The following is a 25,000-nucleotide window of genomic DNA, read 5'->3' as shown; positions in this document are numbered from 1 at the left end:
CACACACACACACACACACACAATCAAGGATCGACACACAGTCACATACATGAACAGTCACAATACACTGTTAAAAAAAGGGTACACCTTTTTTTACCCCCAACAGAGAATAATACATTGTAGAGGAACAAAACAGGCAGACTGTTTGGTCATTCCCAGGCATGCAAGGCAGCCATGCAATACAAGTCTGTTAGTCCAAGAACAACAGGCCCAAACACATTCACAGCACCAACTTCATCTCCCACAAGCCACTCCTCCCCCTCATTCCGGTGCTCTCATGCTAGCATAGGGGAGGAAGGAGATGAGAGTCGGCCTCATGCACATGCAGTCGGGCAGGAGGGCAGGAAGGGAAGGGGAGGGAAAAGAAGAGGGAAGAGAACAGATAGAAGACAGGGATAGAGCAAAGGAAAGACAGAGAGGTGAGATCAAGAGAGAGAGGAAGAAAGAGAGAGATGGAGAGAGACAGAGAGAGTGAGAGAGCGAGGGGCACCTCCCCCCCTCCTGGGGGTGCTGAACACACAGTGTGTGAGGGGGATTGGTCACAGAGCAGACGGTTAAAAAGGTGGATTTTTTTTCAAGAGTAAAAAAATAAAGAGTTAAAAAAAAAAGCACAACTGTTCGTAAAAAATAAAGATGAGGGCCAGAGGTCAACATGAGGTCGGCATGAAGTCAGAGATCGGAGAGGAGGAGTGAGAAGGAGGAAGAGTAGGGCGGCTGGGCTGCAGATGACATGTCCGTAGAAACACAAAGAGAGAGGGGACAGATAGTCAAAGGGAACAAGTAGGGGGGATCCCAGAGGGACAGACAGTGCACCAACACCACCCAAGAAGAGGCTCATACTACACCCCATGCACACACAGGCAGAGAGTAGAAGTGTTAGGCCTACCATTATACGAGCGTGGTTAGATTTGACCTCCTGACCTACTCTCTACTCGTGTCTAAACCCTGGGACTTTTTCCTACCCCAACGATGCACCAGAGCTAATGATGGGAACTGAATGGTCAAATCATTGAGCAGCCAATGTGACGAAAAGGAGGAAAAGACAGAGACAGATAGACTCCTGAAGGGAGCGAAAGAAGTCGTGTCCAACCCGTGTCCAACTTCCCTATCATCTATTATCAAAGATTGCCTCTGTTATGAGTAGAATTTGTGATCTAGTAGTATTCTAGTGGTAGCCTTAATTTGATTCTGAGGGTCATTGTCTTCTACACTGATATTGATACTGTATTGCACACAAACTGAATGAGCTACATCTAGCTATTGTACATCCTCCATATAGTCAGTAACATAAATACACCTATTCATTTGATCAGTTATACTTCCAGAGACTAAACGATGACCTCTTGAAATCCATCTTTGTAATCATTGTGTGAACAGCATAAGGAGACAATACCCTGCCAGGGGTGAAGCAGGTATTGTCCCGTGAGAGTGTAACCACCTTGTTAACGTCAAATTAAAAGACCTTTGGTAGGCAGACAGAGAGACAGACAGACAGACGGGTATCAGATTCACTGCAGCTGTGATCTGAACGTCTCCCTTTCGTCCCTTTGTCCATCATGGTCATATCTATGCATTGTTACATCACCAGCCATTGCTCCAGTTTTCACTGAGGGACCTGGCACCTGCTGTGTTGACACATGAGACACTGGAGCCCAGAGCAGAGAGGAGAGGCCAGAGCACTCCAGTGATGGTCAGGCCAGGGCAGGGGTGTTCGCACCGGTCCAGACGTGAAACTGGAGTCAATCTGATGTATATCATGCATGTGTAAAAGATACCATGAGGAAAAGGAGTCAAAGTTTGAGAAATAACAACTGGAGGGAGGTTGTGTGCCAGTTATGCTTGAAGAAAGGATCCATGTATAAGAATGTTTTTTCTGCGTTTTTTCACAGACACTAAACATCCTGAACTGTACAGTATCTCACATCAAACTTGTTTTCCTATGTGGACATATTGTGGTTTAAATAATGTTGGATGATAATGTATATATTTGTCATCACAAAACTAAACGGAAATAACAAATCAAACTCAGTAGTGGTGCTGCAAAAAACATAATGCACTGAATAAAGATTTTATGAACAAAATCTGTCAACACAAAACATCCTGCAAATGTCTAATTTCAATTAGCAAACACTGCACGCACCATTATTAACGTTATTATATGTCTTCATTTCTAAATAATATTTTTTCCTTTTGTTGATTATCTGCAAGGAGTGCCTCAACTAAAACAAGTGTTTTTTGATGTGCAATTGATAGAATATGACAAAAGTCAAATCCATCATATCCCCATCCTGTATATCCAGCATATCATCAAGTCTCAATTTTCATTGAGGATTTAGAGTGATACCACAGAGGCAGTTGGAGGAGTGTCTTGAGCCCTGGTCCAGGTCTTTGATCTGTAGAAACCTGAAGTTATGGCAGTAGCATAAAACAACCCTTAATAGAAGATTGGGACAGGGCGGGGATGGGGGGTAGCAGAGAGAAGTAGAGAGAGAGAGCAGCAGCCTGTGTCTGGTGGGTTTTGTTGGCAGTTATGTTTACTGGGAATGGGGGGTAGGGGCAAGGCAACGAGTGTATTAAGGGATCGGCTGAATGGGGATGGGGGGAACCCTTACCATTGGTCAGGCCAGGAGAGAGGTGGTCTCTCTCGTTGTGTCTGCGTCTGCTTGGTTCACGTTCACGGCTGCCTTGCCGTCCTGGCGGAGGCCCACCATGGCCCTCCAGCATGTTCACTATGTCCATCCGGTCGATACTCTTCAGAGCTGTGTACAAACTCTCCACTGCAAAGATACATGACAGAGAGAGATACAGAGAGCAGGAGGAGAGAGACAGAGCGATACAGAGAGAAAACAGAGACAAGAGGCAAGGGGTGGGAAATGGACCGTGAAATAACAGACATGAGAGTGGGGAATTTCGTGACGAGAATAGCAAAGTCATCTTTACTGCTACCTAGACAACACAGCTGTGTCTTAAAAAATGTGAAAAGCAGAACAAGCAGTAACATAAGGTAGTCTAGACTGAGTGTGATAATAAAAATAACTCAACTTAATACCGTTTAATGCAGCAGCAGAGACTGGATTGAGGGCCAAGGTGAGACTGGAGTCTGAGAAGATGCAGGGTATGCATTGGAGGGATGTCAGGTACTCACTCTTGGCTCTCTTGCCCTCGCGGGTGGCCCATAGGTTGAGCAGGGCAGAACTCTGCTCCAATAGGGAGTTGGGATTCTCAACACGGATCTTATTAATGTCATCTACACTGAACTGTAGCTCCCGCGCCAGCTCTGGAGACACAAAGGGGGAGAGAGAGAATGAGTGCGAGAGAACGAGAGAAAGAGGAAGAGAGGAGAGGATTTTCTTCCTAAATTCAAAGCCAAGCCACTACAAAAACTACTGGTTCCCCAGTAGCTTGTTTTCTGACATGCAGGCGCAGACACACACTCATTCACTCACCAGCCCAGCTCAGTCCCAACTGCTCAGCTATCAAAGCCATCTTCAACTCTGTCCTTTCCATGGCAGTCATAGATGCTGCAGAAACCAGACCACAACTGTCACTAACATCTGTTAAATGCATAGTTGTGATTATTACTGCATTATGAGGCTCATGGAATCTGGATTGCTGGTGCATAGGAGTGTAATATTAAATATGTCTACTGGGATTGGAAGGCCCTTTACCCATAGCAGGTTCATTCAAGGCGCTGTATCTCTCGCGCAGGGCTAATGGGGTCAGAGTTCGTCTTCGGTCTTCACTCCCCACAGTCTGTCAATCAAAGAAAATGTCTCTAGAATCGAATGATCTTACCTCACATGCCTTTGTCTCCATGCGATTGTTAATACTGTATGCATGTATGTAAGGTATTTTTACAAAATGCTAATGTTGTGTTTTGTGAATTTTATGAAACACCTACCTTGACACAGGGGGGCATGGTAATGTTGAGATTACATAGCACATGCTGGCTGTCCTCGTACTTAGTGGACTTGCGCAGGAAGGACAGGAATCCGGTATGATCCTTACTGCTGTCTCTCACCTAAGAGAAGAGAAACAAGAGAAACAGACAGAAGACACCCTCAGAGTGAGAGAGAGACTCAGAGAGGGGGACTGAAGAAGAATATCTGACCATTTAGCAGACACTTTTAATCCAAAGCGATTTACAATTAGACATTACAGGGACATTCTCCCTGGAGTAATTTAGGGCTAAGTGCCTTACTCAAGGGCAAACTAGCGGTGGTGTTCCAGGCGGGATTCAAACTCATGACCTTCCGATCATCAGTCCCACTCACTATCCCCTAGACCACCACTTCCCCTAAGTGGGACAGGGAGAGAGGTAAACACCTTGACAGACACGAGGAGCCGGTTATCCTTGAAGGCCTGGAAGCTGAAACAGCGAGGCTGCTGGGTGGCCTTCCTCACTGGAACCAGGTTCCCTGAACACTCCAAGTGCAGCGGCATTCCTTCCATCACCTGAAGGGGGCGACACTAGCATCAACCACACTGGATGTGATGGGGGTAGAATTAGGATCATTGGACTAAATACTGTCCAACAGCCTGATCCACTCATTTTGCAAAAGCCTAATAGTTAAATCCTTAAAACAATGACATCATGATTGTGATCATCTTCAGTGTGACCTCATCAGTATCATCAAATTGATGCTCTTCCCTCTCCCGGTGTACTGACCTCTATGTCTCTGCTGCGGGCCACCTCGCTGAAGTTCTCGTGCTGCTCCAGGGTCTTGTCCATCTTGTCGTCGGTCATGCAGTAGCAGCGCAGGCGGCCCTCACGTACCTCGTTCATCTTGGCGAACACCACAAACTTGGCCATGTAGGGCACCGCCGAGAGCTCCCGGTAGAGGAGGTTAGCAAAGGACACGGCCTCTGCTGTCCGAGGACAGTCTGCCAGCCAGAACCTGACAGGGGACATGAACGTGAACATGTCACGAACAAAGGCAAATCTCTTTTTGCGCTGGGTCCTGGAGACACTCGGGTCATTATCATACTGTATACTATGTGCTCTTCAGTGAGAGTGAGCTGGAGTATGACCTTTACAAAGTAAGCTTAGACATCTAACATGAAGGGTAATGAGTGTGTGGCTACACATACCGCGCAGACACATTGGTTGTAAAGTTGGCACAGTCCTTGCTATATACAAGCTTGGTGGTGCCAGTGATGTCCTCCCATTGGGCTGGGGCCGTGCCACCTGAGGAGAGCAAGGAAAGGAGAGGAGTTAAGCCGGGTGATTAATTATTCTGATACCCATTGTGTGGGAGCTGAAGAGGAATGTGTATTTTGTGTGAAATTATGAAATTAACTCTTTATAGGCTGCATTCGTATTGAATCGGGTTATCTTTTTAACACTGCTGTTAAAGGAATGGATCAGAAATGTTTCCCGTGTGTGACTTGTTGTGGCATACCGATGACGCTGCAGAGCAGACGGAGGCTGGTGGTGTCCCCCTCCCCGGCGTCTCGAGGGCTCTCTCTCCAGGATGGAGGCAGGGGGATGCGCAGGCCGATTGGCCGGTGGAACTTACGCCGCCGTGGTTCCACCGTCACTACAGGGCTGAAGGTCGCCTGGTTCCCCAGTAGCTTGGCAACCAGTTCGTCCGGGACTGGTTGGGCCTGGGGTGTGAGCAGGGACAGGTATATGGAGAGTGGGGTGATGATATGAAGGAGGGATAGGAAAGTAAGAGAAGGAGAGCGAGGGATAAAGAGAGAGGAAAAGGTAGACAGACCAGGAGAAATACAGAGAGAAGCAGGGAGAGGTAATAGGTGTGTGATGCAATGGAGGATATAACGGACAAGAAAATAAACCAAAATGGTGAAATGATGGATGAAGAGGAAGAGAAAGAAGTAAATTATTTCAAATGCGTCCAAATCTTTGACCAAACAATATAAAAAGACAATGGCAACACACATTGATTTTTTTTACAATACTGTTTATTGTAAAGATCAAATGTGACACAAATGTTAACATTTAAATCAATCTCTATTTATAAAATATTATAAACATTTAATTATTTGTACAAAATGGATATCAGTGGATAAGGCACCATGGTTTAATAAAAGGCATTGTGTGACACAGTAGAAAACATCTCAAAGCTATCTCAGGTATTGATGAACTGTACAACCTCCCTCATTCTTTAACTTGACCAGATTAGACATTTATAGAAATAATAATAAATCATGACTTAGCACCCTTCCTACAGTCACATTTAAGTTAACTGTTTGTCAAGAGAACATTGCATGTTAGCACAGCTAGGAAAGCTATGAGTGAGGTTATGAGGCTCTGCATTCACAACATCTAAAGGCTAGCAGACACAACATCTAAAGGCTAGCAGACACAACATCTAAAGGCTAGCAGACACAGCATCTAAAGGCTAGCAGCAGCACAACATCTAAAGGCTAGCAGCAGCACAGCTGAGGCATCAGAGCAGCAGGAGAAGTTGGAAGGTCCAGTGTGTGTGTCCATCCTGTATTTGTGGCTCACTGAAACATACAGATATTTACCTCTAAAACATGGGTATATGTGGGCTAATAATGGAAGCCATCCATGGAAAGAGCCAAAACCACCCACCACACTAGTATGAACCTTAACCAAAACCACTCTCCTGACCACACCAAGTATGCTGATGGCCATTTTAGTGTGATTGGTAGATTTGGGGTAATTGGTCATTGTAGTAGTGAACGACACATTAAAAACAGCTTTTGGGGAGACAGCATACACACTTGTATGCTCATATGCAAACGTTGCCAATAGCTTCCTAAAAGAGCCTCACATCAACATAAAAAAAAAACACAGTTGAATGAATGTGCGATGTGCATGAAGTAAATCTCATTGTGTGTAATACAGTGGAAAAAGGCACTAAAATGCTCTATTTTGAAAAGCAAAAACATAAACTGTTGGCAAGGCAGAAATTATATATATATATATATATATATATATATATATATATATATATATATATATATACATATAACCAATATACACACAAAAAAGGTGCTGATCAAATGGTCCACAGCAAAAACAAACCAAATCAAGTAGCATGCTTGGTCATAAAGGTGCTATGGCTACTGTCTTCCACCTCCTTCTTCCTTCTCCTCCTCATCCTCCCATCTCACCTGCAGCCCCAGACGGACTCGCTTGGTGACCGCTGTCTCAGGGAATGTGGCCTGGACCAGTGGAACCAGCTTACTGGTCAGCTGACCCCCCTCTGGGCCAATCAGGTCGCTCTCCTGTATGACTCGCGACACGACAGCAAAGTAGAGGGGGAAGTCGGTGGAGATAATGCGTCGGATACGCTTTTTCCCAAGCTCCTCTTGACTCTCCAGCTCTTTAGAGACAAGGGTAGGGTGTTGAAGTAAATACTGATGCAAAACCTAACATAAGTAGTAAGAAGGTCTGTCTCTGAGCATGACCTATCAATGCCATTTACCTTCATCCATCCCATTGAGGATAGTTTCCAGCACATCGTCGCCATAGCGATTGCGGTGTTCCTTCCAGACGGAGCCATTCTCACTTCTTAGCACCACCAGCTCCCGGTCTCCGCGACCCAGAGCAGCAAAGTGAGGGATCTCCACAATCACAGGCCTGACAGACACACACAGGTTATATCGACGAGGCTTCAAAACTCATATTTATGTTTAGAATGAATTCTCACAATCTAACTAGCATATTCTCTCACCACCAAAAGTGGTTTGTATAATTTTAAGAACAATGTCCTCACCCCAGGAACTGCATGCTGGCCGGACCCAGCGAGATGATGCGGCTGGCCAGTCCCTCTCCCTCTACCAGGGGCGGTGGAGTGGTCAGCTTCTGGGGCTTGACCAGGCGGCAGGTGATGCGCGTGGGAGCGGCACAGGTCCGCGGAGGGATGATGACACGCAGGCCGTTGTGTCTGCTGCCTCGCATCGACCCGCCCCGAGCATCCACCATAAAACTCACCAGGAACCTGGTAGGAGACACGGTCCAAAGTCATTGGATGGCATGGGCAGTTTATGGATCACATGGGCCATTTATCAGAAGGTAGATTGAAAAGGTAGTGTGGGGGTTTGTAGGGTGTGGGGTTAAAGGGTTGGGTGTAAGAGGAGTGGGGTGGGTGAAGGGTTGATAGGTGGGTTTAGGACCAACAGGTAGAACGACCACATCGACGTCCACTGACCCTGTGTGTATGGGGCTGGCTACAGGGCTGACATTGTCTGAGGTCTCTGTGGCTGGACTGCTGGGGATCAGGGAGTCATCATCATACTCCTTTGGTAATGGCATAGGAGTGTGCTGCTACAAAAGAGAAACAACCCAAAAACTGGTCTCATCATAGCATTTTGGGCATTGTTGAAGACTCACTGTAGGCTATTGTTACTTCCCCACTATCTCTTCCCATGGTCACATGGTTACTTTCCATGATAGACTTCTGCATCATCTTAAATGGACTATACATGACCAGTCTGTGTACCTGCTCCACCGCATGCTCCTGCAGGATGACCGTCTCCGGGGACACACAGGGGATCCTGGGAATGGCAGGGGAGTAGTTACTGTTGGAAGAAGAATAGATAGAAGGAGTGAGTGATGGGAATATTTTCCCCAGCACCTCTCCCCAAATCACAAACGACTCTAATCAATCATTACCGTCACTCTTCCAATAATGTTTATTATTCGTTATTATTAATAACTTTCCTTTAAGTATACCAATATCACTTCACTTTAGCCCCTCCCCTGTCTCCCACCACAGCCCCCTTATGCATTGCCCAGCCCTCTCTCGTACTCCATAGATTTCTTGGGGGAGAGGAAATCTTCATCGTGGTCCTTCATGTCATCCATCCTCATGTACTTGGCCCCTTCTGTTCCCAACAGCTCCTCTCCTTTAGGGAACAATGTCAAAGAGAGAGGGCAGATAGTGGTCAGGGGAGTGAGAGAGAGAGAGAGAGAGAGAGAGAGAGAGAGAGAGAGAGAGAGAGAGAGAGAGAGACCAACAACAACAACAACAACATGGCTGCAGAATGCGAGATAGTTAAAGATTATGGAATACTGTATGATAACTAGGGTTTAAAGGAGTTAAGTTGGTGAGTTTGAAGGATTAGCGGCAACACTCCACACACAGTGCGTGTTAATGCTAGTCAATGGGAGGAGGATTTAGTGGAAGCCACGAATACAAAAAGCTCCAGAGGCAAATGGAGAGAGAACATGGAGAGAGGGAGAAGACAGAGGGCCCCAGTACTACGTTCAATATTCATCTCAGTGTGAAGTTCTAAACACTTTTGATGCAATAGTTCCCATACTTAAGAATACAGGGAACTTGTATTGGACATTCATTTGGTAAAAGTAAACTTTGCAGTGTCAACATCTGGAGTATAAAAGTATGACCCATGCCACATAGGTGTTTCTCTGTCCACTGATCTAGTAGTAGACATGATCTAACGTCTGGATTAGCTAGCCTCAACAGAAGGTTATCAGGTTATGTCTCAGGGACATTCTTGTAACCAAAACACACTAAGTACATCAGACACGGACAGACAAGTGTACACACATGCACACTCAATCAACACAAAACATCTTAAGCACACTTCACAGCACAATGAAAAAGACACTGGCATCGTAGACCCACAACATCAATGAAGAATGTAGCCTTCTGTTTTCAACGTCAGAACTTATTACACTTGCCCCTTTCTCCAGTATTAAAAATGTTTTTCCCAGAAGGTGAGTGGAGGTAGATTATGGTTACTTACCCCCTTCAAATCCTGAACTTACTGGAACAAGTCACCAATGATAATTGTTCCCTCAGTGCACGTGTGTGTGTGTGTGTGTGTGTGTGTGTGTGTGTGTGTGTGTATGTGTGTGTCTGTATGTATCAGCAGGAGAGGTGTTAGCTCAGTGGTTGAGTGGTTGCCTGTAATGTGGTCCAGTTGGATACAGAGGGTGTCATTACGTGCATGTCAAGTTTCCTCTGTGTGTGTTCCCTTAGGTTCAAAATGACATGTTCATGAGTGTGAGGTGTCATATATTCTAACCTGGGAAGATGTGATCATGTGAAATATGTGTAGGCCTATGTGTCTGTGTGAGAGGAATGTGTCAATATTTGAACGGAGGAGGTGAGTTGTTTCTTTAAGACAGCAACTCAGCTATACTCTAAATTTAGATCAACGGTGACAATCTGTCAGTTAAATTATCAGGGGCCTAAAAATATCAGGGTGTGACGTCCTCTGACATCATTTCCAAGGGTGTACATTCAGGCTTTTTTCCCAACTCATTTATAGGACCATGGGAACACTCACTCACTCACTCACTCACTCACACACTCACACACTCACACACTCACACACTCACACACTCACACACTCACACACACACACACACACACACACACACACACACACACACACACACAAACTACAGAAACAAATGATAGCTGATGCATCACAATGGGGATCACAATGGAGGAACATTAATAATATCAAAACAACGACAACATCAACAAGACAACACCATCAAGACAACACCATCAAGACAACACCATCAAGACAACACCGTCATGAACTGTGAATTCCACAGTAGCTTTTATGCATTTTTTAACCAAAGAATTGAATTTCCAACTTGATTAAAAAATTGCTAAACTAGCTGAATGGTTTGATACACTGGATGGGTGAGTATGCATCCTCCACTACAAGACTATTCTCTTTGTGTTGGCTGTGCTGTCTTAGTTAACAGGAGGCTGGTGAGGACAGCCATGCAGCCAGCCTCAGTAACATGGAGAAAGAGATACCTGGGGGGAGTTAGTGACTAAGGATAATGTTATTGGAGGGATAAATAAAGGTTATAGACATGGAGTCATGGTAGCATCATGCCAATGTGAAACCAGAACCACCATTACATTGAGCACCAGGACAGAGAGAGATATGGAGGCAGAGAAAGACGGAGAGTGAGCTTGAAATGGAGCCACACACTCTGAGGCGACCTACGAGCATCGCACACCGAAGAGAGAAAGAGACAGTCGTACCTATTGTTAGTTGTGCAACTCCTAAAAAAAAGGCAAAAGGGGCATAGTTTAGGAGGCTCTGCATACTTAGATGAGCCAGCGCCAGTGTTGTCCTGGCACCAACCTCATACTGTAGGCCCAAACACATGCTTTAAGCAATATACCATCTGTACAGGTTCATAACTTTGTAAAAACAATGATCACAAAGGCCACAATGGACTATTTATTATGTTTTGCTGCAAAACGTAATAATCTCACAATTGAACAAAATCACCTTTAAACAGTCACAATGTGTCTGTCTGGTTACCCACTACCGTGCAGTATGTCTTCTCAACTGTGTATTGTATCTGTCTTGTTTGTTGCTACTGTATGTAAATGTCTGGGTTGTACGTGGGCTCTACCTTCATCCTCTGACACGTCCAATATCTCATCCACTGTTTCGGGGAAACTCATGCGATGTTTCTCTGTGGTGGTCTGAGGAAAGAGAAGGAGAAGAGGGAGGACAACCAGTTTAGGATGGAACCAAAGAGCGTGGAGGGGATAGTTTTTTAACTGGATACTGATACCACTGAAAAGTACTTCTACATACAATCGTCATGGGCATGAAATGCCAAAGTCGCTTCAAATTCATATCACCTTACCATGGAAACTGTCTCCTCTGTGACCAGCTTCAAGACATCGATTACAGAGATATACCCCAAGCGCTTGGCAATGGACAAGGCTGAAGTACCGTTCTAATAGAGAGGGAGAGAAAATTGGAGGGAATTGAGAAATAAAATGATTGAGTGTGGAAAAAAATTACGGAGGGTTGGGGAGAAGTTATGAATGGCGGCTAGGATGCTCACAGTGGTGATCTCGTTGGGCTGGGCTCCATGTTTCAGCAGTAATGTGACAATATCTGTGTGTCCCTGCTGGGCGGCCTGGTGCAGAGGAGTGTAACCAACCTGATAAAGAGGAGGGGCTCATTAATATACTGTATTCTCCAGCATGTTTACACATGTTCACTTTGCATAATAATTATATTATATATATATTAACTAACTTCAATATTCAATAACTGACAGTTTTGGTGCAGTACTGTAGTTGAAGTTGATTCGGCATATCAGCTTCGGAATATTTTTGATTCTAAAGGCAGGTGAGCTCTTCTCTCTGAGGTTGTGAGAGTGTTGTAGTTTCATTGGTGACCAATGGGGGGTGCTCACCTTGGTCTTGGTGTTGACATTGGCTTGCTGCTGCAAAAGGAACTTCACCATCTTGATGTTGCCATAGTGACAGCCTACGTGGAGGGGAGTGTAGCCCATCTGAGAGAGAAGATGTGGGACGGAGACACAGAGTAAGACCCCGTCAGTGTCCATAAATCAAAAGCCTCTCTGTTCTGTGGTAATAAGGTTGCAAAAGTACAACAAATCACACATTAGCTATGTATCATCCTCACTAAAACAGAGGGGCTGACCCACTGGTCCACTTTTCTGGGTGATGTTCTCTTGTTTTCCATGGAGACCCCTAGGATTATTGATGTTGGTAACATAACCCAGAGCTGGGAGACCGGGAGGCTATTTTTGCTGAGTATGGTAGATGAAAGGTCAAGACTCTCTATCTGCCATGGGAGCTTCAGCTCACTGTTCACCATGCATCAAACTGTACTGTTAGGCTCCATACTGACATAACATAGATTTATCTCTAGATAATGATAAACTGTAACAATAACATAACACTGCATGCCATGAGGATGCACTGGGAGGCTCTTTATACAGTAAAGGTCTTACCCGTGTGGCAGCGTACACAGAGGCCCCCTGATTCACCAGGATGTCAGCGATGCCTACATGGCCTTCCTGTGCCACCAGGTGGAGAGGAGTCAGTCCACTCTGAGGGGAGAGGAGCCAGGGGGCAACGGTCAGGCACCCAATGAGAGAGCAGAACTCAATCCCTAACACACATGCTGAGTCACTGAAATTATCCCAATGAGCCTATCCACTGCCCCACTCCCTCGCAGCGCCCCGGGGCCTTGCCTTGTTGCCCAGGTTGACGTTGGCCTGTTTGGAGATGAGCAGAGCCACCATGTCTGGCCGGCCCTCTTGAGCAGCCAGGTGGAGGGGCGTGACCCCCTGCAGTGATTCAGCGTTGGCCGAAGCCCCGTACTGCAGCAGACTGCTGGCCACTTCCACCTGGTTCTGCTTGGAGGCTATGTGGAGAGGGGTGTAGCCGTTCTGGGAGAGGAACAAAAGGTTTGGGTGTTAATCCAATCCGATGATGTTTGTATGCATGGGGATGTGTGTCTCTGCGTACGTGTGTGTGTGTTCTCTTACTCTGGCTGCGCTGTGTGGAGAGCCTCCTTTGCTGACCAGCAGGTTGACCACGTCCAGGTTGTTGTGATGCACAGCCACGTGCAGTGGAGTCAGACCATTCTAGGGGTGTAGAACACATACTGTACATATAAACCACATGAATGGGAAAAAGCACAAATTTGACAGTGCGACAAAACTCGCACGCCGTGTGCTTTGTCCCATTCAAAATGAATGGAATCGAATTTTCGCCGTGCGATTAAAATCGGGGCCGTGTGTGTTGAAATGCGATGTTCTCATAGACTTCCATTCAAACTTCAAAATGGAATGTTGACACGCAACAGAAATCGCACGCTGTGTGCAGAGCCCTTTAGGGTTACCCCTCCCTCACACTCCCCCCTTATCTCCACACAGCCCTCCCTCCTCTCCATGCTCTGGGACCCTCACCTTGCCAGCAGCGTTAGGGTTAGCTCCTCTCTCCAGCAGCAGCTCTGCGACGTCCACCTTGCCGTACTTGGAGGCCACATGGAGGGCAGTGAAGCCTTTCTGCAGAGATATGACCATGTACAAAACATCAGACGGAGAACACCGATAAAAGGGTAAATAACATACTTGAGCTTGGCCTCGTGGTTGTGGTTGGCCTTGTGTGCTCTGTTAATAGTTGTTGCTGTACCTTGGTCATCTTGGTCTGCTGAGCCTCCATGTCCAGTAGGATGCGTGTGGTGTGTGCGTGGCCCTCGCGGGCAGCAATATGGAGGGGTGTGTGTCCGGCCGTGGTCGTGGAGTTGGGGTTGGCCTTGTGTTCCAGCAGCAGCTTCACCAGCTCCATGTGGCCCATCCTAGACGCACAGTGTAGGGGTGTCTGGTCATCCTGGCGGGGGGGGGGGGGGGGGGGGAAACCACTGGGTTAGATACTTGGCCATTATGGAAGTCCTGCAGGGAACTCAGATTTGGTATGTATAAGTGTGTGCCAATACCTTGGCCTTGGCATCCACTGGTGCTCCATTCTCCAGTAAGAACCCTGCCACCTCACAGTGTCCTGCCCGAGACGCCATGTGAAGAGGAGTCTCCACTTTCTGGTCGGACACAATCAGACACACACAATACACTTAGGGTAGACACTGTGAAATGGTTCAGAGGAGTAGGGTCAGTCAATCGTGGGGTGGGTGGATGGTGGATGGGGACTCACTACATTTGAGGCACTGGGGGAAGCACCCTTCAGCAACAGGTGCTTCACTATGTTGAGATGGCCCATGAAGGCAGCCACGTGCAGCGGGGTCAGGCCAGACTGAGGAGAGAGAGGGGGAAGGGGTGAACAATCATTCACAGCTCACACTTTATGTCCCTCTCAATACACTTTTTTTTTTTTCAACAATATATTTATTGAGTTTTTGAAAAAGATAAAACAAATCTTGAAAATAAATAATTAGTAATAATGATATATGTATATACTGTACATACAAGCAGATACCTCACCAGAATTGCCATACACATGTAGGCCTATATATAGTACGTACATTGATGGAGAGGCAATCATATAACTGAGCTCATATATACACATACAAAATAAAAGGGAGAGAAAAAATAAAATAAAGGTAATAATAAAAACATGAAACTGTAAAAAAAAATAAAAATAAAAATATAATTATATATATAATAAAGAAAAGGGTACATTGCAACAGATACATTAATTATATCCAACTCCTACTCTACTCCTGGTCAATTCACACACCTGTTCAAATGGTTTATTGCAGAGTTTACATTTGTTCACGCCCAGGTTCGTCCATCCAGTGTGATAAGTCCTTGTCCTCCAGATATTTTATGAATGGGCCCCAAATACTTTGGAATCTTTCCTGCCTGTCTTTGAGTGTGTATGAAATTTTCTCTAATGGTAGACACCGAGACATCTCCCTAAACCATTGCACAATACTTGGTTTACCTGTGCTTTTCCACGTTAGTGCTATTGATCTTTTGGCCTGTAAAATACACATATCCATAAAGATCTGTTCACTGCATTTCATCCTGTGTCCCTCTGGATAAATGCCAAGAATAAACAGCTTAGGCTCAACAGTAATTTTAATTGACAGAATGTCCTGTATTATTATTCCAAGTTCTTCCCAGAATTCTTGAATTCTTGGACATTCCCATATACAATGAAAGAATGTACCCTTGTCCTCTCTACACCTGTTACATAAGTCTGGAATGTTGGGGTTAAATTTATTGAGTTTTTCTGGTGTTATATATACTCTCATTATCCAATTGTACTGTAGAAGCTTTAAACGAGTGTTAGCGGTCTGGGTTTGAGCTCTTTTGCATGCCTTGTTCCATTTTTCCACTGATATATCCTCTTGAAGGTCACTCCTCCATGCTTTCAATTTGGGTTCTGAAGATTCTAGTGATCTAGCAATCAACAAATCATATACATCCGAAATAATTCCCTTTCCGAAAGGATTTTTTATTAAAACTTTCTCCAATGAGGATAGAGCGGGTATGGCCAGGGAGTGATTTTGATTAGAATAAATAAAGTTCCTGAGCTGTAAGTACTTAAAGAAATGCTTGCGAGGGATAGAATGTTTGTTTACTAGAATTTCAAATGATTCCATATGCTCATCCTTTGAGTCGAATATGTCATTAATTTGTGTTATTCCTTTGTCAGCCCATAATTTAAAGCCCCCGTCTGCCCTACCTGGCACAAAGTAATTATTGCCCCAAATGGGACTATAGCGAGAGAGAACAGGTGTTTCCGACAAGTATTTTTGTACCTCATACCATACAGAAATCATGTTTCTCAATATAGGGTTCGATGTTTTCCTTTTAAGGTTTTTCGGATTATCAGAGTATATATATGTCGGCAGTTGGAGCCCTATAGAGTTACACTCAATGTCTTTCCATGCTGGTGAAAGTAGTCCTTCTGTCGAGTAGTAAAACCTCATAGTTCTGATTTGAGTTGCCCAGTAATACCACAACATGTTTGGGCATTGTAGGCCACCTCTGTCATAAGGTAAATACAGAAGAGACAGGCGAAGTCTGGGGCGTCTATTTTTCCATATAAAGTTCGTGAATAATGTCCTTAGTCTAGGAAATAAGTTTGGGGGAGGCGGCAAGGGGATGTTTTGAAAGAGATATAATAGCTTTGGGAGAGTGTTCATTTTCAATATATTAATTCTGCCTATCTGGGAAATAGGAAGAGATGACCATCTATCAATTGATTCGCAAATAGAATTTACAACAGGGCTATAATTAGTCTGTACCACTTCTTCTAACCTGTGAGTAATTTGTATTCCTAAATATGTAAAGCTGTCAACTGACTTAAAGTGACCAATATAATTGGGTGGGTTCTCTCTCTCATTCGAATTAAGCAGTAATATGGCAGATTTATGGCTATTAACTTTGTACCCAGAAATATTGCCGAATCTTTTAATGAGGTCCATAAGAGCCGGGATCGATTCTCCCAGATTTTTAAGGAACAGGATTACGTCATCCGCATAGAGAGCTATGCGATGTTCAAGTTGACCTATAGGTATGCCTGATATTGATGTGTGATTTCGTATTGCAATTGCTAAGGGCTCAATTGCCATCGTAAATATGAGAGGGCTCAATGGACACCCCTGTCTGCATCCCCTGTTGATTTTAATTGGCATAGATATATTGTTGTTAGTAATTATTTCTGCATATGGTTCTTTATATAATAATTTCACCCATTTACAAAAGTTTTCTCCCAGCCCAAATCGTTCGAGAAGCTCAAACAGGTATGCCCATTCCACCCTGTCAAATGCTTTCTCAGCATCCAATGACAGGAAAGCTGTATCTGGTAACTCTCTTTGGGAATGTAAGATATTTAAAACCCTTCTTACGTTATGAAATCCCTGACGACCCACAATGAACCCATTTTGGTCTCCCTTTATGATATCTGGTAGAATAATCTCTAATCTTTTTGCTAGAATTTTGCAGAGTACTTTTAAATCTGAGTTGAGGAGGCTGATTGGCCTCATGTTTTCGCATTTATCATTTGATTTTCCAGGTTTAGGAAGGAGAGTAATCAAAGCCCCTCTCAAGGAGGGAGGGAGGATCCCTTCCCGAAATGATTCATTAAACATCTCAAGAAGAGGTTTCCTTAATTTAGATTCAAATTTCTTATACAAATCGATGGGTAGGCCGTCTGGTCCTGCCACCTTCCCAGATTTCATGCTCTTTATTGCCATAGTGATGTCTTCTAAGGATAAGTCGTCACCCAGTTCCATCCTTTCTTCCTCTGATATACTAGGGATATCAATATTATTTAGGAATAGCTTTTGGTCTGGTAATTCTGGAGCTCTTTCGGAGCTATATAGTTTTCCATAATATTCTCTAAATGCCTCATTAATTTTAATAGGATCTATAATAGAGTCATCATTATGAGTCTTGAGGTTGGTAATAGCTCTTTCGGTTTGAAGTTGTTTTAAGCGCCATGCCAAGATTTTTCCTGATTTTTCCCCTTGGTCAAATATAGTTTGTTTAAGTTTTAAGAGATTATCTGTAGCTTTTGCAGTTGACATTTCATTATACTGTGTTCTCAACAATAACAATTCCTGGTGAGTTTTTGGATCGGGATTTTGATAATAATTTCTCTCCAAAACTTTGATTTTTGACTCTAACAATGTAAATTTTTGTTTAGCTCTTTTAGATTTAGAACTTGTAAAACTAATAATCTGGCCCCTAATGTAAGCTTTAAAAGCTTCCCATCTGGTGCTTGCAGAAGTCTCATCTGTGTTGATTATGAAAAATACATCAATTTGTACCTCAAGGAAAGAGATTAGATCTGGGTCCCGTAGCCAACTTTGCTGCAATCTCCATTTTGGTGGATCCTTTTTCAAGCCTGGGTCTACATAACACAAATTATTTGGGGCATGATCTGATATCAGAATACTGTCATAATTACATTCCTTGATTCTAGACACCAGGCCTGCAGAAATTAAGAAATAATCAATTCGGGAGTATGTTTTATGTGTACTGGAAAAACACGAATAGAATAATACCTCAGGGTTTCTGTCTCTCCATATATCTCTAAGATTTAATGTCTTGATAAACTGATGTATAATTCCTCTGCTTTTATTATGGGACTTATCAATATGTGTTAACCTATCTTTAGAGGGATCTAGTGTACAGTTGAAATCTCCTGCTATTATATATTGACCTTTGAGGGTTGATAGAGTGAAAAACAAATTACTGAAAAATTCAGGGTCATCATTATTTGGCGCATAAATGTTGACCAGGTTGAGAAGTTCTGTCAGAAGCATGCCTTGAATTATTAGGTATCTACCTGCCGTATCAGCAATTATCTTTGTGACATTAAGAGGAATAGATTTATGTACAAGAGTCATGACCCCTCTTGCTTGAGTGTTAAAGGGCGCTGAGAATACCTTACCCTGCCACCTCCTCCTAATCCCAATGTCTTTGTCTTTTGAAAGATGTGTTTCTTGAAGAAAAATTATTTGGGAATTAATACTTTTTAATCTCCCCATCACCTGCTTTACCTTTTTTATTTTTTGTAGCCCTCTGCAGTTCCAGGATGTGAACTTGATGTCTAATTTACCAGTCATAGATAGCAATACATTTGTAAATTCCTTGTATCATTGTGCAATAATGTAAAGAAGAAAAAAAAGAGGTCAAAAGAGAAAAACGAAGAAAAACAAACAAACAAACTGGGTCTCTCAACAAACTAACCGAGACCCCCCCAATGCTCCAGAACTGAGCATTCCCCCCACCCACCTGTTCACTCCCATAACGCTGAAAACTACTCCACACCGAGTGAGGAGTAGTGAGGCTGAACTGATTAATCTCCTTATAAAGAGTAACCTTCTCCCTCCACTAAATGTGAAATAAAAACCTAATTAACAAAGTTGGTATATTGGTCAACCACCACTAAATGTTAAGTATAGAAGCCCATTGTGAATTGTATATTATAATAACTAAAGAATGTGGATCAGCAGTTGACACCCTGAAAATAACTGAGCCCAAACTGAGTTTGAGCGGCATGTTATGGGGTGTTGCTGTTATAGTACATACACACACACACACACACACACACACACACACACACACACACACACACACACACACACCCACATACATAGTGCTTAACATGCCCTATTATGAAAATTTCCTGGCCCCCTGGTTGAATTTAGTAACCAAAATGATATGTTGCCAATCTGATCTGAGGTTCGTTCGGGGCTGTTTTCTCTCCATTCTATCTCCGTTGTTCAGGAAACAGTGCAGCTCGAATAGTGCATTGTGGGATTATGAGTTTTAGTGTACTTTTTTTGTTACTTTCTGACCTACCGATCTACTCTAATATCCTCAAGGGAAACACATTGGCATATTAATCGCTTAAATAGACACAATTCAACTTGTTTCATGTAACTTGAAAAAACGAATAACTGTGAAATAACATTGTAAACCCGTATCATGGGTCTAGCGTAGCATTGAATCATTGTTGACGGTGAACTGTGTTCGAGTAGTGCATTTTGGGACATTGAGTCTTAACGTGCTAATTTCTGAGCTACTCTCAACTGAATGACCCCAATATTTTCTCCGAAAACATAATAGTATGTTAAATCACCTAGACACACACAGTTTAACTGGTTTGCAAATAAACATATAAGAAAAAAGAACAATATAAACCAGTGTTAGAGGTCTAACATGACGTTGCTCGTTATCAAAGCCAGCAGTAGTGTCTCATATACTCATCCACTACCGTTCTCTTCTTGGATTCGTTTGATGAAACTTTCCACTTCTGTCGGTGTGCCAAAAGTTTGTGTTTTGTCCTTGTGTGTCACCAGCAATCTAGCCGGGATCAACATGCCATGTTTTATCCCCATGCTACGTAATTTCTGTCTGGCCGAGTCGAATTCCTTCTGCTTCTTGTGTTCTCCTGTCGCTAGGTCGGGGTAGAAACGTACTGGTTTGTCCTTGTGTAGGATTTGTTTTCGGGCTCTGGCTGCTCTTAATACAGTCACCTTATCTCTGTCGTTCAGGAATTTCATGATCATCGTTCTCGGAGGCGCGTTGGGTTCCCGTCTCTGACCAATGCGATGAGCTCTCTCCAGTGTGAGTTTGGATCTTAGTGCTGTGAGCCCCAGTGTCTCCGGTATCCAACTCTCGAGAAAGGTGCAGGCGTCGTCTCCCTCCTCTCCCTCCCGCAGGCCAACGAGTCTCAGATTAGACCGCCTGGCTCTTGATTCTAGGTCTGTCACCTTGTCTTCCAGCTGTTGTTTCTTTCCCTCCAGAGAGTGGACCTTAGCCTGGAGGACATTCACCTCATCCTCCATGTTGGAAATACGGACCTCTGCATGTGTAATTCGTTCCGTACATTCTCCCATATCTTTCCTCAGTCCATCAATTGCGACCAACATTTCTTCATGTCGGTTTGCAGACTCGGACCCCAATTCTCTGATAGCTTCCAGAATCCTGTCATATTTTCCCCCTTCTTCCTCGGCAGTTTCTGTGATCCCCGCGCTGCTCGAGTTAGCTTTAGCATCGTCCTTGTTTTTAGGAGAGCTGAAGTCCATAATTTTAGATTGTACTTGTGGGTTCTTTCGGGTACTCGGTTTCCCTTGTGTAGACGACATCTTTTACGAGTGGTATGGCTGATTTTCGTTGACTTTAGCTAGGTTTGTAAGAGAATTTGTTTGACGATTTTAGTGGAGGTGAGAAAACCAGTCTTCTCAGCACGCCGCCATTACCGGAAGTCCTCAATACACTTTTAAATACTAATACAATACTATTTTCCCTCCATGGCATTTCCCTAGCATACATTTTTCTTTCTCCTGCTCTCTCACCTCTGTCACGGCTTCTATTGATGCTGAGTGTTTCAGAAGGAGGTCCATCACTCTCATGTGGTTCTTCTTACAGGCAATATGCAGGGGAGTGAAGCCATTCTGAGGATTCAATACAACAACATGGTCACTAAGACACCACTACTTTTACATTTTTACATTTTTGGCATTTAGCAGACGCCTTATTCCAAAGCGACTTACAATCAATACATTTCACTAAGCAAGTGAATCATCAATCCACCAGTCGTATCAGGAAGAGTAATCTAGCTCAGGCCAGGGGCCATTGGCAGTCTCAGTGATAGGTGAGATCGATGACATCTACATTACACCACAGCACAGCTGAACACTGACACTGATTGTGTGTATGAGTATTGTGTGTATTGTGTGTATGAGCATTGTGCGTGTTGTGTGTTAGTGTATACGTTTGTGAGTGTATGAGTGTGTTACTGACCAGTGCGCGAGAGTTGGCTTTGCCCCCCTTGTCCAGCAGTACTCTGGCCATGCGATGGTGACCACAGTGGGCCGCCACATGTAGGGGTGTGAGGTGGTCCAGAGTGATGTCATCGATCTCAGCGTTGTACTGCAGCAGCTGCTTCACACAATCCATGTGGTCCCCCTGAGCGGACATATGAATGGGAGACAGGCCGTTCTGTAGGAAAGAGAGAAAGAGAGACTTACGATAAAAGCGAGATGCCATGGAAAGGAAAAACCATGATGCAGCACATTTTAGGCTTTCCAAATCATAGCTACACTCTGCCTGGAATTGTGCACACTAGACTTCAGCAAAAACAGTCCAGAGGTTAGCCCTTCATAGGCCTCAGATCACCTTGGTCTTGGCCTGGATGGGGGCTCCGTGGTCCAGTAGAATCTCTATGATCCTGACGTGTCCATTCCTGGCTGCACAGTGCAGAGGCGTCAACTCATCCTGAATGGGGAGAAAGAGGCCTGAGTGAGAGCCTGAGCCAAAGTGTGGGGGTACCTGGGTAATGGGACAGGGTCTAGTCAGATAGAGTACACACAGGGGAGAGAGGACAGTTAGGGAGAGTACACACAGGGGAGAGAGTACTAATGGGACAGGGTCTAGTCAGACAGGGTCCAGTTAGAGTACAGTTAGAGAGAGTACAGTTAGAGTACAGTTAGAGAGAGTACAGTTAGAGAGAGTACAGTTAGAGAGAGTACAGTTAGAGTACAGTTAGAGAGAGTACAGTTAGAGAGAGTACAGTTAGAGAGAGTACAGTTCTGTACCTTGGTCTTGGCATCAATCTGTGCCCCTCGGTCCAGCAAGAGACGGACCATGATCACGTTCCCTCGTCTGGATGCGATGTGCAAAGGTGTGATGCCATTCTAGAAGAAGAACACAAACACACACATGTTTAAGAACAGGGGATAGACCCAACAGTCAAACAGATAAGCGAGATCAGCGATTTGGAAATTGGTAGCACCGAAATGTGCAAGTGATATCAAAGCGAACGGAAAGCATACCTTAGGGGTGAAATTGACGTTGGCTCCTCTGTTGAGAAGCAGCTGAGCTACATTCAGGTTCTCATAGTGTGCAGCGATATGGAGCGGAGTGAATCCTGTCTGCAAGTGTACGTACATGGGAGATGACGCTTTACTCAATCAAGTCAAATAAAATGTATTCAATACTAACAAAAATCAGCTCCCCCATAACACACATTAGAATAAGCGGGCACACACAAACACACTGAATACCTTGCTAAGGACGTCTGCGTTTGGATCGTTCTGCAGCAATACGGCAGCTGTGCGCGTGTCATCGTTGCGCGCTGCTATATGCAGCGCGGGAAGACGGACTTTGCCCTTGGTGCCGTAGTTGATGAGCAGGGCGACAACATTCTCATGTCCCTGCTGAAGAGCCACGGCCAGAGGGGTAAAGCCATCCTGATAGACAGGCGAGATGAGATGGGTTGGGTGAGTAAGAGACACAAGCAGTGAAGGAAAATCGGGAGGGAAAATCGGGAAGAGAGGCAGACGGGGAGACTGGCAGAAGGAAGAACAGAGGTGGGGTGATATTATGAGGTCAGTGATTGAACAGTAATCTTCTTATTGGCTGTTACCTCGGTTGGAATGCTCTGATTGGCCCCGTTCTCCAGGAGAAACTTCACAACCTCTAGATGATTCTCTTGTGCGGCCATGTAGAGAGGAGTGAAGCCCTTCTGTTACAGACAGACACACACATGGACACACGCACACGGGGAGGAGCACCCAACAGTGGTAGCATCAACACACAGACACATACACACGCGCACACACACACACACACACACACACACACACACACACACACACACAGGAAGCACAGACACACACAGGAAGCACAGACACACACACAGGAAGCACAGACACACAGAGACAGGAAGGCAGACAGATATTAACAGAAAGAATGACAAAGGTTAAAACGGTAAGTCCAGCATGAACGAGGCATGTTCAGCCTGGTGTGTTAAGGTGTTGAGGGGGTGGAGACACTGGTAGGGGTCTCACCTGGGACTGAGCATTGACGTTGGCCCCGTAGTTAACCAGCTCTGCAACCACCTGCTCCTGCCCAGCCAGTGCAGCAATGTGTAGAGCTGTATTCCCTTTCTGGAAACAAAGTGGAGGGAGGAGATGAGCACTATAATGGAGTATGAACCGTGCATTGGTGGTAATACATATTATGGTTAAAAATAGTGCATTGGAGTTTGTTACAGAGTGTGTAGAGTGTGAGTACCTTGGTCTCGGTCTCCAGTATAATGCCGCCATGAAGTAATTCCAGGACCATTTTAACGTGGCCTTCTTTAGAGGCCAGATGCAGCCCGTTGAGCCCATTCTGAAGGAGGAGACAGAGCAGACCTCACACTGTAGGCTCCCTAACACGCACATAATACAAACACACACATATGAATATACATACAGTACACACACACACACACACACACACACACACACATACACACCACTCTGAAACAGGAAATACCGATGGTTGAGTCCACATTACGCACAACACCCACACATAGAAGTCACAACACCAAACTGACACCAACCAACAACTGGATACTCACACTAGAACTGCTCTCTTTATTATGCAAAAGCACATTACACACTCCAACTGGACCTTAGCATCTTAAGTCAGTTCACTACACATTCAGTACTGACAGAAACAGAGATGCTCAGTTAGCAATACGAATGACTTTGGAGATATTAACCAGGATGATGGCGATGATGATGATGATGATGATGGTGATGATGGTGAGGAGGAGGAGGAGGAAGAGGACGGGAGGGGGATGGCAGGCCGGTGGTCTCGGGGTTGGGAAGAATACGAGCCGTGCGGGATAGGTCTGACCTCACACAGCCTTCCTTCAGCTGCACAGGACATGTGAGGTTGGACCTTTCCCACACCACTGATATTATTCCTCTGAGTGGGGAGACCACAGCACACCATCACTCTACTGCAGCGAGAGAGGGGGGGTGAGGGAGGGGGGAAGGGGATGGAAGGGATGGAAGCCGAGAAGGTAAAGGAGAGGGGGAAGGGAAAGGGTGCATGAGGGATACAGGGCAGGAGAAGGAGAAAAAAAAGGGTGGAAAAAGATGATGGAGGCAAACAGGAGGAGAGGAATTGGAAAACAAGGGGTGAGGTTGAGAGGGAGGAGAGGAAGTGAGGTTGAGAGGGAGGAGAGGAGGTGAGGTTGAGAGGGAGGAGAGAAGGTGAGGTTGAGAGGGAGGAGAGGAGGTGAGGTTGAGAGGGAGGAGAGGAGGTGAGGTTGAGAGGGAGGAGAGGAGGTGAGGTTGAGAGGGAGGAGAGAAGGTGAGGTTGAGAGGGAGGAGAGAAGGTGAGGTTGAGAGGGAGGAGAGAAGGTGAGGTTGAGAGGGAGGAGAGGAGGTGAGGTTGAGAGGGAGGAGAGGAGGTGAGGTTGAGAGGGAGGAGAGGAGGTGAGGTTGAGAGGGAGGAGAGGGA

At 44.8% G+C, this 25,000-nt stretch overlaps 1 protein-coding gene across 6 annotated transcripts in view; it reads right to left on the bottom strand.

The window, feature by feature from the left end:
- ank1a (ankyrin 1, erythrocytic a) overlaps positions 1-25,000 on the bottom strand; it is a gene marked incomplete at both ends in the record, with an annotated part of 103,714 nt that overhangs the window by 9,547 nt on the left and 69,167 nt on the right. Inside the window, 36 exons of one of the 6 annotated variants that reach the window (XM_080530703.1) lie at positions 2,607-2,777; positions 3,146-3,277; positions 3,447-3,521; positions 3,669-3,753; positions 3,902-4,021; positions 4,327-4,455; positions 4,670-4,898; positions 5,092-5,188; positions 5,403-5,607; positions 7,108-7,319; positions 7,422-7,576; positions 7,713-7,937; positions 8,148-8,263; positions 8,439-8,517; positions 8,724-8,844; positions 10,977-10,997; positions 11,357-11,429; positions 11,597-11,689; positions 11,801-11,899; positions 12,158-12,256; positions 12,722-12,820; positions 12,965-13,162; positions 13,262-13,360; positions 13,685-13,783; positions 13,911-14,108; positions 14,215-14,313; positions 14,427-14,525; positions 21,055-21,153; positions 21,503-21,700; positions 21,878-21,976; positions 22,297-22,395; positions 22,534-22,632; positions 22,765-22,950; positions 23,127-23,225; positions 23,551-23,649; positions 23,777-23,875. In XM_080530703.1, coding sequence (XP_080386829.1) covers positions 2,607-2,777; positions 3,146-3,277; positions 3,447-3,521; positions 3,669-3,753; positions 3,902-4,021; positions 4,327-4,455; positions 4,670-4,898; positions 5,092-5,188; positions 5,403-5,607; positions 7,108-7,319; positions 7,422-7,576; positions 7,713-7,937; positions 8,148-8,263; positions 8,439-8,517; positions 8,724-8,844; positions 10,977-10,997; positions 11,357-11,429; positions 11,597-11,689; positions 11,801-11,899; positions 12,158-12,256; positions 12,722-12,820; positions 12,965-13,162; positions 13,262-13,360; positions 13,685-13,783; positions 13,911-14,108; positions 14,215-14,313; positions 14,427-14,525; positions 21,055-21,153; positions 21,503-21,700; positions 21,878-21,976; positions 22,297-22,395; positions 22,534-22,632; positions 22,765-22,950; positions 23,127-23,225; positions 23,551-23,649; positions 23,777-23,875 — 4,504 coding nt within the window. The remainder of the gene's footprint in view (positions 1-2,606; positions 2,778-3,145; positions 3,278-3,446; positions 3,522-3,668; positions 3,754-3,901; positions 4,022-4,326; positions 4,456-4,669; positions 4,899-5,091; positions 5,189-5,402; positions 5,608-7,107; positions 7,320-7,421; positions 7,577-7,712; positions 7,938-8,147; positions 8,264-8,438; positions 8,518-8,723; positions 8,845-10,976; positions 10,998-11,356; positions 11,430-11,596; positions 11,690-11,800; positions 11,900-12,157; positions 12,257-12,721; positions 12,821-12,964; positions 13,163-13,261; positions 13,361-13,684; positions 13,784-13,910; positions 14,109-14,214; positions 14,314-14,426; positions 14,526-21,054; positions 21,154-21,502; positions 21,701-21,877; positions 21,977-22,296; positions 22,396-22,533; positions 22,633-22,764; positions 22,951-23,126; positions 23,226-23,550; positions 23,650-23,776; positions 23,876-25,000) is intronic. The other 5 variants (XM_080530704.1, XM_080530708.1, XM_080530705.1 and 2 more) reach the window with 5 other exon arrangements.

This window comes from Nansenia antarctica, assembly GCF_963989245.1.
Source record: "Nansenia antarctica genome assembly, chromosome: 5".
In the NCBI taxonomy this organism is placed as follows: Eukaryota; Metazoa; Chordata; class Actinopteri; order Argentiniformes; family Microstomatidae; genus Nansenia; species Nansenia antarctica.
The sequence above is the reverse complement of the archived record's forward strand: the minus strand, read 5'-3'. Positions and strand labels throughout refer to the sequence as shown.